This window comes from Aulonocara sp. 'chitande type north' Nkhata Bay, linkage group LG7 (assembly GCF_057382095.1).
Source record: "Aulonocara sp. 'chitande type north' Nkhata Bay isolate Kocher_YH1m ecotype deep benthic linkage group LG7, A_spYH_male_GT1.1, whole genome shotgun sequence".
NCBI lineage: Eukaryota > Metazoa > Chordata > Actinopteri > Cichliformes > Cichlidae > Aulonocara > Aulonocara sp. 'chitande type north' Nkhata Bay.
The window spans coordinates 12,858,534-12,876,156 of NC_141350.1; the positions used below are offsets into that span (position 1 = coordinate 12,858,534).

General features: G+C 41.9%; 1 protein-coding gene across 3 annotated transcripts in view; it reads right to left on the minus strand.

Annotated features, from left to right (window-relative positions):
• Positions 1-17,623, minus strand: part of tln2b (talin 2b) — a 95,993-nt gene that overhangs the window by 24,501 nt on the left and 53,869 nt on the right. For all 3 annotated transcript variants that reach the window (XM_086298675.1, XM_086298674.1, XM_086298673.1), the window contains exons 10-29: positions 16,273-16,428; positions 15,439-15,540; positions 15,243-15,319; positions 12,779-12,962; positions 12,448-12,561; positions 11,924-12,032; positions 11,111-11,319; positions 10,765-10,863; positions 9,944-10,111; positions 9,298-9,592; positions 6,813-6,979; positions 6,014-6,142; positions 4,608-4,721; positions 4,319-4,432; positions 4,095-4,229; positions 2,162-2,290; positions 1,916-2,018; positions 977-1,185; positions 425-544; positions 60-257 (exon numbers count right to left, since the gene is read on the minus strand). In XM_086298675.1, coding sequence (XP_086154801.1) covers positions 60-257; positions 425-544; positions 977-1,185; positions 1,916-2,018; positions 2,162-2,290; positions 4,095-4,229; positions 4,319-4,432; positions 4,608-4,721; positions 6,014-6,142; positions 6,813-6,979; positions 9,298-9,592; positions 9,944-10,111; positions 10,765-10,863; positions 11,111-11,319; positions 11,924-12,032; positions 12,448-12,561; positions 12,779-12,962; positions 15,243-15,319; positions 15,439-15,540; positions 16,273-16,428 — 2,931 coding nt within the window. The remainder of the gene's footprint in view (positions 1-59; positions 258-424; positions 545-976; positions 1,186-1,915; positions 2,019-2,161; positions 2,291-4,094; positions 4,230-4,318; positions 4,433-4,607; positions 4,722-6,013; positions 6,143-6,812; positions 6,980-9,297; positions 9,593-9,943; positions 10,112-10,764; positions 10,864-11,110; positions 11,320-11,923; positions 12,033-12,447; positions 12,562-12,778; positions 12,963-15,242; positions 15,320-15,438; positions 15,541-16,272; positions 16,429-17,623) is intronic.

Genomic DNA, 17,623 nt, shown 5'->3' on the forward strand with positions numbered 1-17,623 from the left:
GGATCACTATTAAACTGTGTCACTGGAGCATGAAGTCTTTGTATGGTCATGAAACCTACCTGGGTGTGTCCTGCCATCTCAATGCCAGCATCCAGGAACTCATCAAAGTCTTGGCTAAACTTCCCTGAGGCTGCAGCCAGCTGGCTGCTTCTTCCACGAGAGGAGTGGACGACCTCGCCTGCGGAGTGGTTGAGTTCAGCTGCTGTGTGGTTCAGATCAGACTGAGCCTCTTGGAATGTCTTACTGCAGGGAGGGAGCTTCAAAGACAAGACATGCACATTAGGCCACACTTTGGAATATTAAAACTGCAGGCAAAAGGAAATATTCTGTTTGGGGATAAAGGGTCGATATATAAATACTCTCATGTCATTATGCAAACATAAAAGGCAAGAAATCCCTAAGAAAAAGCTTAAGCAACACTCACGAAGTCCACTAGTAGCTTCTTGCTGGCCTCGCCTATGCTCCTGAGGGCCATGTCAACATCCTTCTGGCCTGGCAGGCAATTCACACAATTATTAAGGGAGTGCGAAACAGCTTTGGCCACCTGCAACACAGTACAACATCTGTCAATGGTCCGTCATTAGTCATTCTAAAAATGTGCTACACAACAAAGCCCCAGAGCAAAGCTATATGTGGAGAAATATCTCAAATGCAAATTGGGCTCACGGCAGTGCACAATAATCCGTGTCACTAATTTATGCTGCTGTCACAGATATATGCCAAACAATATGTTTATCCCCTGAAGGGCTGCAGGAGAATGAACAATTTTACTCCAGCAAAACCTCTCCTGAGAGAGGGAAACCAGCCGAGAAATGCATAGCAGACAGGAAAAAAAGAGCAACACTTAGTAGAGGGGACGACTCTAATGGGAAAATCTTTACAAATCAGTAGATGAGGGAGACGGGGGCCATCAGTGCTCCTCAATCAATCAGTCTATCAGATCTATCTATCTATCTGCTAATAAGTGGTATGCTACCTGTGCCAGTCTCTGCTGACTCTCAGCATCACCAGGATGAACCAGGGCCTGATGTGCTTCATGGATGAGCATGGCTGAGCCCTCCATCACACACTGGGCTGAGTCCAGCATGGCAGCTGCAGCCTGAGGCTCCTTGGTGCTGGCTGCCACACCTCGAGCGGCTTGAGCTAATGTCCTCAGAGCCTGTGCTGTTTCCCTAGCAGCAACACCTGTGAAAAATGAGTGACGATTTAGCAAATACATTAATTCCAGTGTCGCATTTCAGCAGCCCTGTTTAAGCAGTACTAACTGAGAGCTATGTGTATTTCTTGTCTTTACTAAAACTGTAATGACATTGTGCAAGTCAACAAGCAGGATTTCGCAGCACCACACTGTGAAAAAAAGAAAAAAAAAAATCATTATACTCAAATAACTTCATTGTTTAAATAAATCACTTAATATGATAAATAAAGCCTCACACTGGAGGTCCCCTCAGCTTATTACACATAGAACTGGGGAAAAAAAAGAAAAAGCTGCAAATTGCATAAAATTGCATTAACCAGCAGAGTGGAGCCATTTGCTGATGGAATGTTAAATCCAGTGAAAAAAAAGATTAATGAGTAGAGAGCAGCACCCTGGGCCACAGCATGAAGTATTGCCTCGGAGCACTCATTGTTATAAATGTTATTCTTTATCCGTCTTCATCTCAATTCCACTGAGATCCCCGTTTGAGCCAAAACTGACGGCAAAGCAGTGAAGCCATGTTGGATTCCCGGGGTTCGGTTCAAGGCGGTAATGACAGCACAAATAAAATAACATCTTTAGCTTGGTTTATCCTCAAGACTGACACTCGGCACAATTTTGAGAATTCCTTTTAAATAAAAGTCACAGGCAGTATTCCATATGTATCTAAATGGCTGCTCAAACTTCTCAGCCCCACTCGTGTATAAAATACACTACCTGTGTAATGTTCATTGCCTTGCGCAGCGCATGTCAGCAACTGGGCCATGGAAGAACCCACAGTCTTAGACGTACTTCCCAAATCCTGAGCGCATTTTTCCAGCTGTATAAGCGACAGAACACATAAATAACTCATTTGACTCATGGCTAAGATTTCTTTAGCATTTTGGTATCTCTACACAGCAGCTATCTCTAGCCTAATGAGATGGGCTAGATGAGAAACTGTAATTGTTTCTATTTACTGACCGTTTCTCCAGGAAGTGGTTTGAGTTGGCCATCAATGACAGACATCTTGGCATCCTGAAGTTCACTCTTGAGTGTCTGTACAGTTTTGAGGGCTAAGTCAATCTCCAGAGGGCCACAAGCTTCATGTGCCTTAAAAAAAAAAAAAAAAAAAGTAAAAAACCCCCCCACAGACATAGCTGTTACTTAAACACAAGCCATACGCAGCAGACAAGATGCAATCCTGCATGTACAGTGGGGCAAAAAAGTATTTAGTCAGCCACCGATTGTGCAAGTTCCCCCACTTAAAATGATGACAGAGGTCAGTAATTTGCACCAGAGGTACACTTCAACTGTGAGAGACAGAATGTGAAAAAAAAATCCATGAATTCACATGGTAGGATTTGTAAAGAATTTATTCGTAAATTAGGGTGGAAAATAAGTATTTGGTCACCTCAAACAAGGAAAATCTCTGGCTCTCACAGACCTGTAACGTCTTCTGTAAGAAGCTTTTCTGTCCCCCACTCGTTACCTGTATGAATGGCACCTGTTTGAACTCATCATCTGTATAAAAGACACCTGTCCACAGCCTCAAACAGTCAGACTCCAAACGCCGCCATGGCCAAGACCAAAGAGCTTTCGAAGGACACCAGGAAAAGTATTGTAGACCTGCACCAGACTGGGAAGAGTGAATCTACAATAGGCAAGCAGCTTGGTGTGAAAAAAATCAACTGTGGGAGCAATCATCAGAAAATGGAAGACATACAAGACCACTGATAATCTCCCTCGATCTGGGGCTCCACACAAGATCTCATCCCGTGGGGTCAAAATGATCATGAGAACGGTGAGCAAAGATCCCGGAACCACACGGGGGGACCTGGTGAATGACCTGCAGAGAGCTGGGACCAAAGTAACAAAGGTCACCATCAGTAACACACTACAACGGCAGGGAATCAAATCCCGCAGTGCCAGACGTGTTCCGCTGCTGAAGCCAGTGCATGTCCAGGCCCGTCTGAAGTTTGCCAGAGAGCACATGGATGATACAGCAGAGGATTGGGAGAATGTCATGTGGTCAGATGAAGCCAAAGTAGAACTTTTTGGTATAAACTCAACTCGTCGTGTTTGGAGGACGAAGAATACTGAGTTGCATCCCAAGAACACCATACCTACTGTGAAGCATGGGGGTGGAAACATCATGCTATGGGGCTGTTTTTCTGCCAAGGGGACAGGACGACTGATCCGTGTTAAGGACAGAATGAATGGGGCCATGTATCGTGAGATTTTGAGCCAAAACCTCCTTCCATCAGTGAGAACTTTGAAGATGAAACGAGGCTGGGTCTTCCAACATGACAATGATCCAAAACACACCGCCTGGGCAACAAAGGAGTGGCTCCGTAAGAAGCATTTGAAAGTCCTGGAGTGGCCTAGCCAGTCTCCAGACCTCAACCCCATAGAAAATCTGTGGCGGGAGTTGAAAGTCCGTGTTGCTCGGCGACAGCCCCAAAGCATCACTGCTCTCGAGAAGATCTGCATGGAGGAATGGGCCAAAATACCAGCTACTGTGTGTGCAAACCTGGTAAAGACCTATAGTAAACGTTTGACCTCTGTTATTGCCAACAAAGGTTATGTTACAAAGTATTGAGTTGTATTTTTGTTATTGACCAAATACTTATTTTCCACCCTGATTTACGAATAAATTCTTTACAAATCCTACCATGTGGATTCATGGATTTTTTTTTCACATTCTGTCTCTCACAGTTGAAGTGTACCTCTGGTGCAAATTACTGACCTCTGTCATCATTTTAGGTGGGGGAACTTGCACAATCGGTGGCTAACTAAATACTTTTTTGCCCCACTGTAAATGTGTGATGTGAGATCACAGAATTAGACTCTAATTGGACAGTGAATCTTTTCACTGATGGCCTGCATCAGTGAAAAGAATCATGCTCACGGATACCTTCTGCGTGGCAGTCCGGAGCTCCGCCAGGCAGGTAGCTAAATTCTTGGCACACTGGCCCAGTTGCATAGCAGCAGCTTGTTCGGCCACTGTTGGAACTGCTGACTTTGCAGACGCCACCATCTTACTCCCAGGCTGAGAGACAGTAATAGAAACACACCAAGAAATGAGATTCCTTTGATAGAGGGTTACAGTCACTCACTGTGTCAAGGTGAAATACAAACCTGTAAGAAGCTCTGGCTGGCCATGATGAGGGCGAGTTGGGGGCCCAGCTCCTCAGGCTGGGCTTGGCTGCTCCTCATTCCCTGCACCAACTGGGGAATACTATCTGCTACCATCTGAAATTAAACACCACATAATGTTTGCTTCATATGCCACACCATCATGACTTACTGAGAAAGGTGCTAACAAGGCTCCCAAACAAGACACTCCCTGTGACAACATGTATTATATGTAAATACAGCCTATAACATTAGTACAAAAGAGCACATCACAAAGATTACAGGATCATACCTTGCAGCTGTGAACTAGCTGTTGGTGTGAGGCTGTATTTTTGTTGGATGCAGCTGCGTTTTGGGCAGCTGCGATGGTCTGTGTAGCAGCAGCCGCTGCCTGCTTAGCAGCGATCTGTTCAGAAGACACAAATGGAGAAAATGTAAGTAAGAGAGTGCTGCTTGGCTAAGAGGAATGTTCACTTTTGCTCTGCGCAGTATTATGCTGTCATGTTCTGTACTCCAACAGAGTTCTAATCAGACTAAAAGGGGTCACAACCAAAAGAAGAGGGAAATGGATGGAACTATGCTGCTCGGTCATGATTTCATGAAGTGATCAGTACTGCCTTCGCTTGGGCAGATTTCCAGAACTAAAGCTAAAAATAGCCTGGCTTACATTAATTCATAGACACAAGACAGGGTTTGAAGCAATGACGGGACTGAAAACAAAGCTGTTAAATGGGTGAGGAGATACTGATGGAAAGATATACGTAACACATGGTATCGTTATATAGAGAAAATTCACATAACCCTAAAGACAGACAGACAGACAGACAGATAGATCAAGTGCCCTTGTTATTCTTTTGCAATTTTAAAGAATGTGATCAGTATACAAAAGAAAATTTAATGGCTTCTTCCTTTGAACTTAACCCACTCAATCAAGTTTCATGAAATTCGGCTTGGTAGCTTTTGCATAATCTTGCAGAGAAACAGACAAACAAACCCCACCTATTACACTGCCACTTCAGCTTGTGGCTTGTCAGTGGAATACATAAAGTGATATGCTCATCATGCTGTCTGTATAAAACTGGATAAATTAAGGGGTCTTAAGGGTCATAGTGTCATCTGTTATATTTGTCACATGCACTTGGATATGCTCAACATTCTGGTCTTCCCCAGCTTACATGCTGTCTCGATAGAGGATGCTATTACCATCATTAGTGTGAACATCTGATGCAAGAAGGATGACTGAGATGCTGCATGTCTGATAGCAGGCTTATTCGAGCCCTCAGTAATGCATAGTTTATGTGCCTAGAAAACTGAACACTACACTGTGTGTTCTTGTGCAGAGAGCAGGAAGTCATTAGAGGCAAACTGATACCAAGGGCTAAATACAGATCTTTACACTTAGGTGGCTCATTCACAGCACTAATGGGGCTTATAGCACAGTGCTATAGGAAAGAGAAATAATACAAATATAATAAATTGCCCAGCAGTTGTTTCTACATGGTTATTTTCATCCTTTTTTTCAGTGTTTTCTTTCTCCTTTTATTTTTACACCATCTTTCTTTTGCAGGTATTATACAATAACAGAAAGAGATGTTTGGGTCACACCTTTGTCAGTAAGGTGAAACAAGAAGAAGATTTATGTTTTGATCAAGGTCAGACAACAGAAAAAATGATGACACATTGAGTCCTTTAACTCACCTCCAGCCTGTTGACTATTTTTTTCTTTATTGCGTTCTGAGCCGCCGCGTTAGTGGCGACACGTAGCCCTTCAGCTGCCTCTCTGAGTCTCTGTTGCTGGTCTTCATTGTCCGGGTAGGCGGCTGCCCCCTGGGGGACGCATTAACACACATTCATGTACACATGTGCAGATGTGCACACGCGGACACACACTCCCTCACACATACTGTACTGCACATACAGAATCTAACAACAGCAATCAGATCTCAGCAATAAAAGTTTAAACAACTCTGGTTATGCAAGTTGTGCAATAGATGGAAAGAGTCATTTAGATCTGTCTGCTTTTTGACAGTTTCCAAGGAAACCGTCAGTGCCAGATCCTCACTTCCTCTTTGATAATGGCAGTGACGTGGTGATTAATGTGTCACAGATCAAAAACATCTAACGAGCCATAAGCAGCGTTTCACATGCCTGCGTATTTCACACTGATAATATCCTGCTCAGCAGTGCCAGGGGCTCATTAAGAGCCACTGATGCAGCAGCCTTTTTATTTTGGATGTGAAATGATGCTAGTAGATAGTGCATACAGTAATGCCAACACTTGTTTTCTATCAAAGGGAAGATATTCAGTTCAATTCCTTTAAAACTGTTCTAGATGTAACAACAACAAAATAAAATGCACTGCATCAAGAGCTAGGTTAAATTTTGTAGAATATAATAAGGTACAATAAAGTAATGTAATAATGACTGAAAGCAGTTAGCTTGTCTGGTATTATGTTAACCACACTGCATTGTGAGGTTAAGCCTGATGCTTTCCTACCTTAGCAGCCTCCACCATCCGAGCTGTGGCATCAGCCAAGAGCTTGGCTGCAGCAAGCAATTTTTTGGAGTTGTCAACATCAACTTCTGCCTCTGCATCTGATCTCATGGCATTGACCAAGTCAGAGGTAGCTTGGGCTAAAACTCTGGCCTGACGGACCATCTCACCTGTTCACACGCAAACACCAAGTTAGTGCCCCGTATAAACATCAAAATGATCTATTACAACTGTTACAACTGAAATTCAGCTGATTTGGGCTTTTGTTCATTTACATTTTTCTTTTGTCTTTTCAGTGATGACATCTATGCTAATGAAGACAGAATTATTAGCACCTCCACAAAAATGTCATTTTTATTAGAAAGCCAGTGATTTTTAACACTCTTTTTCCAAACAGCCTAGTTTTAGTTTTGATACTTATATTACTTTAAAACAAAATGACAAAAAACAAACAAACAAAAAACTAAAGCTGGCAGGGTCAAGGGTTAGGGTCATTAGCCTGCTAAAGCTAATAGTCAATTGTGTATCATTTTGCTGGACAATAACCTGCAGTCCTTTGTTGTAGTTTTCAACAAGCCTCACACACATCTCCTAATCAACCCCAGCCCATTGTTCTTTGGCGAATGTCTGAGTCTCTGATGGTCTTCTGGCATGGACCGTGGTCTTCAATTCAACCCACAGATTTTTAATCAGATTCAAGTCAGGGCTTTGAGCAAACCAGTCAAAACCTTCTTTCAGAATCTTTGTATATCTTTCTTTCTTCGTGATTCCTTCCACCTTGACAAGATTCTCAGTTACAGATGCACTGACGCATCCCCACAGCATAATACTCCCACCACCGTGTTTCAACAGTGAAGATGATATTTTTTTTATTGTACACCACTCCCTTCTTTCTCCACACATCTCTGTGTTCAAAGAGCTCTAATTGAATCTTATCTGACCAAAAGAGATGCTTCCAGTATACATAATCATTCTCCAGGTTGTCCTTAGGATTCTTCAGTCAGGCTTGAAGGTATCTCATGTGCAGAAATTGAGTTGTTCTTGGTGTGAAACACGTCTCTCACTAGTTTGCTTTTCAGAGTCCTTGAAATCTTCCACATCCTTCCTCTGATCTGTACTTTGTGGCTTTGTTTGAATTTTTGACAATTTCTTGATGACTCTTTAACACAAACACCATAAAATAACTTGATTGTACAAGCTTCGAGCATTACAGAGTTAAAGCAAATCTTTGCACAGCAGTTGTTTGTGCTATGGCTCAATAAAAAGATCAGTTTTTCAGTGGGTTATTAATATTTCACCCTGGTCATTTTTATTTATTCTGATATGATCCACCAGTTATTGTGTGCAAACAGAATTAATTTATGCTTTCTAAATTAAAACTTTCTTGCTGTGTTAAAAAGCCACTCTGGAAATTTTGACAAAAACTTTAAATTTCGGAGACTAATAACGTAATTCTCAACTGTACATCTGTATCAGCCTTGACAGCCAGCATATTTTTTAAAAGGTTTTGGAAATATTGCCACCTATGAAAATGTAGACAAAACGCTTGTGAGGCCACTAAAAGGATTTCTAACACTTTGACTATAAGAGCACCTCATTAATACATACAGATCTTCATTAAAGGCATAATTGATGTGATTGGACGATGACTGTTACTGGTAAGTTCGGCTCTCATTACCATCTTACATATGAGACTGTAGAGGTAAAACAATTTTTATGTAAATTTGAAAAATCATACTACTTAAACTTACACGACCAGAGCTATTACAGCTGTAAGTATTTCAGTGTTCGACAAATTAGCACAGTATATTAATTCATCCTAACAGGCAAACCTAGTGCATCAGTAAGAAATTTCTGTAGTCGTGCAGGTTCACACCATCTTCATCTACTCTCATAGCTAGGTTTCTAGTGAGTCATCCCTGTTCCCACAAATAAAACAATCTTTTGATATATGTTGCATCTCCACACACACCTGCTACAAAGAGCTGTGTTTCCCCACTCACCCACCTCCGGCTCAAAAATAGCTCACCCAGAGAAGACTATGAAATACATTTATATGCATTACAGCCTACATGCTAATTTCTTGGGATTCAACCAACACACTCTGTTGACAATCAACTCAACAAAGAGATTAAATGAGAAAAGCGTAGCAGTGCCTCAGCATTTAAACATTTGTTCTCTCAAAAAATCCCCAGGTCATGTGTTTTCTGTTAAATTTCAAAGTCTTCCTGATGCTGATTGGGACCAGATTGAGTACTCTGTAGTGGTTTTGGATGACATGTTTCCCATAACCCCTTGAGAATCGACTGTGTTTGAAAATTCTTCGGCCTCATGGTTCAAGCCATTACGAACAGTGTCAGCTTTCAAAACACGTCGAGGACTTTTAAGATCACTTAACATACACATAAACACAAATATACCTTCAGCACCTCTGTGATAAAGTCAAAACACATTAAAACAATTCAAATAAACACAGGTATTCACTCACCAGCATCACCCATGGAAGTGAAAATGTTTTCGGTCACGTTCATAATCGTATCCGTGGCCTGGTCATAACGTCCAATAGGCTCGCCGCAGCTGGCATAGTGGCGGACGTGCTGCAGGAGGTCGCTGAGAGCCTGGCTCACCACACCAGCTGCTGCCCCAACTTGCTTCAGCAGCTCACCGTCGTCGCTGGCCGAGCGGCAAGCTTTGACGCAGGTTTCCACGGAACGGTCCACCAACTTCCCGGCCTCGACAAGCTGCTCCTGACACACTGGGGAGCTGATGGTTGGGCTCACCACCTGCACCACACACAGATGTTGGCAGAAATAGTCAAAGGAAACAAAATAGAGACATTTTGAAGACACAAACTGCATCTACAATTAATCTTACCTCATCTAACCAAATGCAACAAGTGAGGCTTTAAAATAAAACATATTGCTACATATATACGGAATACATTTCTTTAGTTGCTATTTAAAGAATTCAACAAATACAATGATGACCTGCTTCAATTGGATAAAACATTAGTATTACATATTTTTTAAATATGTCATATAAGTCCCATATATATATTTTTTGGATCATTTTCTGGTTAATAGTTTGTCCTTTACCTACTGGGCTGCTGAGACGAACAAGTTTTACATCAGTACCTTAGTGCAGGCGACCAGCTGTGAGGTGGACAGGGCACACTGAGTGGCAGCTGCAATCACCCGGTTCTGCAATATGGTGTCTTCGGCCACCTGGGCCACGTTCTTGGCCTTCAGGACTAACATAGCAGCTGCATTGGCCACTGCTTTTGCCAGATTCATCAGGGTGTCCTGCAACATATTAATCAATGTCCTTCACTGAAACACAGCGCAGCTGCAAACATGTGACGGATGGGATCAGGAAAGTAAATGTTTTCATATTTTTTCAATCGATATAGAGTGATTACTGCACAGCTAATGCATGTGGAACAAGTGTAGCACATAACAGAAAGAGATAAATGGTTAAGAATTTTAGGCAGCACATCTGTGCTACTATGTATAGCAAATGGAATACAAACTATGTTAATGTAACAGAAGAACACTGTCTCAAGGTCAATGAGAACAAGACCGTGGATGATTTATGAGCCCTCTTCTCCAGGCATTAACACTAAAGAGAGTGGTATAAAAGCTGCGAGAGGACATCTAAACTAAGGTGTATATGGCATGTAAATGAATTTCAGAGTAAGAGAATAAATTAGGTAGCTAGAGAAGGCTACTGAAACGGTGCTGTTAGTGGAGGTCTGGAACAATGCATTGCCACTTTACTACTAAAAGCTCTCCTTCTGACACTTTGTTTCAAATCCACATAAAGTGAGGGTCTAATAATAAAGTCTGAGGTGATTACATAAGTTTGTATTGACATTTTTAAAGAGAGTTCAGAAAATGTGTGTGCCTTCCTGTTTGGCCAGCAGTGTCATAGAAACAGTGAGGGGGTGGCGCCCAACCTGGAACTTCTCATCAGTCTCGCCCTCCCCCATGTGACGGAGCAGGTCCCCGCTGGCTTGTCCAATGCTTCCTGCTGCCGTCAGCACCGTCTGCCTGGGCTGTATGGGAATGACATCATCACATTCATTACACAGGCTTGGCTTGCTCTCACAGAGGCTCCCATGAATTATCCAAACAGAATTTAGGATCAAAAAAATCATCCCCGTAAAACCTTCTGTAATACATCTTTGCTGGGACACAGATTAAAAAAAAAATGCAGTTCAAAACTGTGTGTGCCTTTGTGACTACTGCGATTACAGATAAGGATGAGGTCCAAATCACTACAATAATCAGCAGGTGCCTCACCTCTGCGGCTGCGGGCTCAACAGATCTGAGCAGATCTGACACAGCTCCTGCCAGCATCCTGGCAGCACCCATGAGCTTGTGTCCACTGCCCACCTCATCGTCCATTAATGCCGCAAGCAACTTAACACCCTTAGACATTTCCGTCAGGTTGGAGGAGATGGTGGTGATGGCGCAGCCCACTGCTGTGTAGTCAGTTTCTGTCGGCTCACCTGCAGAGGATGGATAGCCATCATGACAAGCTAATCGGGTTACATCTCTGCTGTGCATCTTAATATGTTATGCTGTTGCCACCTTAATTTTGCTAAGCCACGGAGAAGCTTGTGTTTCACATGCTGCAACAAGCACATCAGTGCCAGTGCTGTAGCTTGAAACCATTTGAAATGGAAGATGAGCACGCTGACAAAAACGCTTTGTATTAGACAGAGAAGCTAGCATACGTGCAACCAAACAGATGGCAAGGTAAGATTAAAACCAAGCAAAAGGCTGGCTGGAACCTGACTGGCATTGCGCCAAAAATCATGAGGCGCTGAAAGAGACACTGGCAGTAAACTCAGCTTCAGGACAACAAGTTCAAGATTTATGAATCATAGAAATATTTTTGAGGCAAAATTGAGACATACATTTTAGTTTTAATACCATCTCAGTAACGCCGACTTGGAAAACATATTGATTTACACCATTTGCACTATGCCCAGTGCAGACTTCAGAAACCAAAGCTCATATATAGAAATTAATAAAACCAGAAAATAATAACATATGCCATCCCTTGTTTTTTCTTTTTTTTAGTTATTTAGCATTTTCCCAGGCACTCACCTGCAGTGAGATTGACCACAGATGCTGTTCCAGCAGTGATGGCATCAACCTGAGAGTGGATTTCATGTTTGGATTCATCCACTTTGTTCTGAACCCAAACCCTGGATGCCTTTTGGTGGAGGAAAATGAGAGCTATTGGCATTCATCGTAGTGTGTGATTTTCAGCTCATATCAGCTTTCTTTCACAGGATTAAAGGACTAGGCTAGTACAACACCTATGGCTTTGGAAACACTCAAGCATTAAATACAGCCTCCACATTTACAGTCAGTCCTACATCCTAATTATATTTGAGATATTTGATGGACTTTGATGTGATTAGAATGCTTGATTCTTTTTAAGCCATCTTTGCTTTGCAAATCCAGAGGCTGTAATATCAGAAAGCACACAATCTCGAGTGTTAGAAAAGCACAACTCAAGGGATTGCTAGGATTGTGGGAATGTGGTAGAGTGCACCATCTATGCATGGTGCAACTGTTCTGAAATATTTTCCACAACTGAAGTAACTGGTTGTAATATGGCTCACCAAGTCATGGCCCAGTGGAGGCAGATTATCGACATGTCCCAGGTCAGCCTGGGCCTGCTGCACAGCCTGCATACTGCTGTTGATGGTCCCCATCAGGGCCTGCTGGGCTAGACTCTGACAGCAACAAACAACACAGACACAGTGTTTGCAAATGGCCTAACAAAAGGAGTCTGATTGCAAGATTGTGAAACTTTCTTGATCATATTTCTTTAGGTCGCACATTTTTTCCTAAATGGCCCACAGGTTGGAAGCTACAGTTTCAGTTACTATCTGAATCAAAGCAAAAAAGAAAAGAAAAAACAGACCAGCATGTTTGTCAGCGCTTACTCACCAGTGGAGGCATGTGTCCTCTGTGCATTTGCCCTGTGGTGATTTGCTGCTGAGCAGAGGGCATAGTACCCATATTGAAAGTGTCAGGCCCGCCAATAGACCCAGACCGAATTATACCTGGAAGGGCTACCGAGCCGTGCTCCACACGGCCTACCCGATTGAACTGCTGCTGCAAAATTGTGGACCTTATTAAAAAATAAAAAGAAATAGAAAGCAGTAAGAAGAATTTTATAATTAATCACACCAAAACATTAACTTTATGTATTGTAAATAGACCGCATATTTGTAACATTTTTCAGTCTAATTGACCACTCAATGTACTTCATAGTAGAAGCCACATTCACCCATTCACCTACATTAGGAGCACTGAGGTTTGGATCAAAACACCGACCATATGATTAGTGGCCAACCCACACTGTTTCCCAAGCCACAGCTGTTCCCTATGCACATTATATACTTGTACATGCTGTTGTGGTCAGAAGGTTACTTACACTCATCATGGGCATGAATGTCATAGCAACTTTGGCCTTCAAATGGTTTCTTTGAAGTGTTTTTTGTGAAGAGGAAGAATTGTAGATTTCTAAGTTGGGAAGGCCTTTTGGACCCGTTTCTAAACAACTGCATATTTAAAGATCATCATTTCAAACAAATTTCTGAACGAAGAAGAAAGAAGAAACAGCCACTTCACAAGCGCATGGCACAACATAGAAGAGCCACCTCCACGGGACAAGACTCAGCAGTTCATCTGCATCTAAAGGACAAAGGTCACTCTTTCGAGGATGCCAATGTTCACATTTTGGACAGAGAGGACAGATGGTTTGAAAGAGGAGTGAAAGAAGCCATTTACGTCCACTGTGAGCGACCATCTTTGAACAGAGGCGGTGGTTTACGACACCAACTGTCTGCCATCTATAATCCAGTTTTGAGATCCTTTCCCAGACGCCTTAACGCCCACTTTATTTTCTGATCTGGTGAAATGATTTAGGTTCTAGTTCTAACATTTAGTCTTCTTAGTTTCACCTCCGAAGACCCGAACTCTTTCATGGCATGCATTTTTAATTTCTCTTTGCTATTTGGGCTGATTGGGACCTGATGATTGTGTAAAAACAAAGAATTATCTTTTTACTCCATTTTGTAAAGGGCCTGATATCCACATATGAGGACATTCGTTTATAAATTTCATTCGAACAGTGGCAGTATAATGTCCTTGTAAGTGGATATCAGAGCAAAATGTAGTATTGTGGTCCAGACAACCCAAAATGTGATGTCCGCATATTTGGACGCCAGGTCCTAGGAGGTTAATGATGTTCTTTCTGCTTGTGAGTTTTGCTATTTATATTCCTGTTCGTTAGTACTGTAAGAGTGTTACACACTCATTGTCTCATCTCTGAATAGTCAGCCTTTGTCTCTGTATTTGTTTACCTTTGGTCTTTGTCCAGTTTCATGCCAAGATCATAGGGCGTATATGTTTATCTTCTCATCTGTCAGGCTTTTAATCTGATCTTCTATCACATAAATTTACGTGTACGTCTAGACAAAATTTAAAAACTAAATTACTTGCATATGTAGGCATTTTAGAGTAAACTTTTCCCTTGTATTACTCAGGAGGATCTTTTTAAATAACTCTTCAAAATGATAATGTGACTGTTTCTAACTGAAATGACAAAAATGACAGAATTATAATTAAAACAATTATCACGCACCAACAACTGCTCCCACAGTACGCAGGCAACGTCAGAAGAAATACTGTACAAAAAAAAGTGTTTTCATGCCTAACTCAACAGATGCTCCTGACTCCACCAGTTAATTACGGCTTGTTTTGAGAGGCAGCAATTATGTTTTTGTACTGAGAACCACAACATGAGTCAATTGGTCCACAAGCAGCAGGAATATGATGCCCCATTCTGCCAGAGCGGTTTCACTGACAGCCATGTGGATTTCCAGTGATAACAAATTTCCAGATTCTGTGTGACAGAGCCCTAGTCCAGCTGCTTTACCTCGATTTCCATCAGTCACTGAGCTACACTGGAAAATCTGGACAGACAGAAACCAAATAGGAAAAAAATACCTGACTAAAACAGCTTCTAGCAAGCTGTTTCTTTTTTTCTTTTTTTTTTTTTACCAGTGTGATATCTTGACCTCCAAATGATGCAACGTTTTTTTCCAAAATAAAATTATATTCTAGTAGCTTTACCCTGAGGCAGCTTTTATAAAAATCACACAACTACCCATTTAACAAATTGTATTCTGGGGTATCGAGAAGAGCATTAATGTTATTGTCTCAGGTATAAAGTGCTGTTTTTTGTGTTTAATTCTAACATCATGTCTCTTGGGGAGTACACTGCTGGGCAGGCAGAAATGTAATTACATGCACAATTAAACAGTAAGCTTTAAATTCATGAATAACTAGACTGTGTGAAGAGAATCACAATGGTCAGCATTTTTATACACTAGATACTACTCACTTCTTAGGGGAAACTGATTCCTCCAGCATGGTGGATTCCTCATCCCCCTCAAGGCCAAAACGATCCTTACTCTGCTTCTGCAGAGCGAAGTTTAACAGACACCAGTGAATACCGTGGGCCGAATATGTGAAGAGGTGGATGTATCTCATATTGATTCAGATAGATATGTGTTTTTATTTTATTTTCAACTACTTGCCTTTTTAAGAATGATGTCAATATAACCAGCAATGAGTTGGGATATCTGCTCTCCCTCTGTAGTCTGGACAGAGTAGTAGCTTTCCTGGTACTCTCCAAAATCCTTCGTAATGCAAGGAAGAGTCCAAAGATTCAGGGCAAGACAAGTTAGTCATTTGAAATTATTTTATAGTAACATCTACCCAAGACTGCAGAAATACTCTATTCGTGATAAAACCCTTACTATCTGTGCATAGATTAAAAAAAACAAACAAAAAACCCTTACTGGGGCTGAATAAACATGGCAGTACCTTCCTCATTTCTGCTCTTAATGAAAAAAAAAAGTGACATGCTTCCACGGAGCATCCGATTTCTCCAAAGAGCTGATTAAAAATGAGATGCAGTGAATCTGAAAACTGCTCACTTCAAAGCGTTCCACAGAAACACGTGGGCGAGTATTCTTAGTTTAAATCAATGTTGGCAAATATACCTCAGAGTACTTTGCATAATCTATTAATCTTTAAATGGAGTAGACCCTTTCCAGTACAGAAAGAAAACAGCCAACAGCTGGTAAAGAAAATTGAAAAAGGTTTCAGATAAATAAAACATTCAAACACAGTCTCCCTCCGGGTATCTATTGTTAAGTCAGAAGAAATAGCCGGCTAGCAATGCCAAAAACCATTCAATATTGCAGTCTGAGGTCTCTACAATTTTTAGGATTCTGTTTGTATTGGAAAGTGAAGAAAAATGGGGGAAAGAGCAAAGAGTTGTATGTATCACACTCTGCATACAAATAATGCATAGGACTAGAAGTGTATATAACAGCACACTCTAAGTGGAGCTGAGGACACAGTACCAAGGTGAAACTCTTAGGGGAGGCTGCCCATCTCTTGACTGTTGTCAGTGGCCATTCCTGCACCACGTCCTTCGTCTTCTCATCCACCCGCATTACTGACTCTTTGGTTATCCCCAACAGCCGCGGGACCAGCTTATTTTTACCCTTCATCTTTTCCTGTCAAGTAAGAAAACATCAGACGACATTTATGTCAGTGCTTAAACACCTACACAGATGATTCATTCAAGGCGCAAATGCAAGATCATTGTTCCGTTCTCCCGATGCTGCCGTAATACACATGGCTGTGTCTGTGGCTTGAAGCCCCACTTGGAGGAGGAGAAGGGCAGCTGCGAAGTGACCCAGCAGAGTTCAGTCTTGTTTAACTGCTGCTTTATTGAGCAGGGTCTCCACAGACTGTCAGCACAGCAACATGCTATTCCACCAGCTCTCTGTCTGACCAGCTCCACTGCCCCACCACTATCTGCCCACTGAAAATCTATTACAGCTCACTTGAGACGCCAAGCCTACACTTGGCTCCCCTCCAAGGGGAATAGGAAGGACAAAACAAAAATTAGCAGTGAGCAGAGACGGGGAGTGCAGACTGCTCATGTTTAATGTGTCCAATCCTTTTGTTGTTTTTATCACAGGGTCAAAATGAAAAGCCCTGAGAACCACACAAAGGCCAATAAGTAGAAGAGCTTTTCAAGCTCACTGCTCTTAAACACAAGGACAGATAACATTATCCCAGTGATCATGATATCTTTGTGCAAAGGTTTATTAAAAACTTCCATTGTTTTAGGGTACGCCACCTCAATGTTATAATTACCAAGGCCGCATTCAAGCAGGAAGTGTGGTATTCTAATCTCAAGTGGAAAGTATAATATCATTTCAAACTGCTTAACCTTGGTTATCGGTTAGGGAAAATATGCTTCTTACTTTTCCCCCACGTGACACACACACATACTTACAGTAAAACAAAGCTTTTCGCCCTAAAACCTGCAGTGATTAGACACTCATAGGTGAGAAATGGAAGGTTACATTAAATGCTCCAACAAAGCCAGGCCTATGCTTTTGCCCTTGCAAGCGTCAAGAGCAGAGTGCAGCTGGAGTGAATTATTTAAGAGTCTTGAAACCTCCATCACTACATCTCCTCATCGAGCACAGACAGCGCTCGCACACATAGATGCACATGCACTCTTCCATGCACACAAAGATAATTTGAACCCTGCAGTGTACTTTAACTATGGGGCCAAACATTCCATTTATCGTCCATTAAGACCCCAGCAGACAACTGCACATTCACTCTTTTCCCTCTTTCCTGCAAGTCCGTAGCCAAATGGGCCGCTGTCAGAGAGCTTTAATAATACCTGCT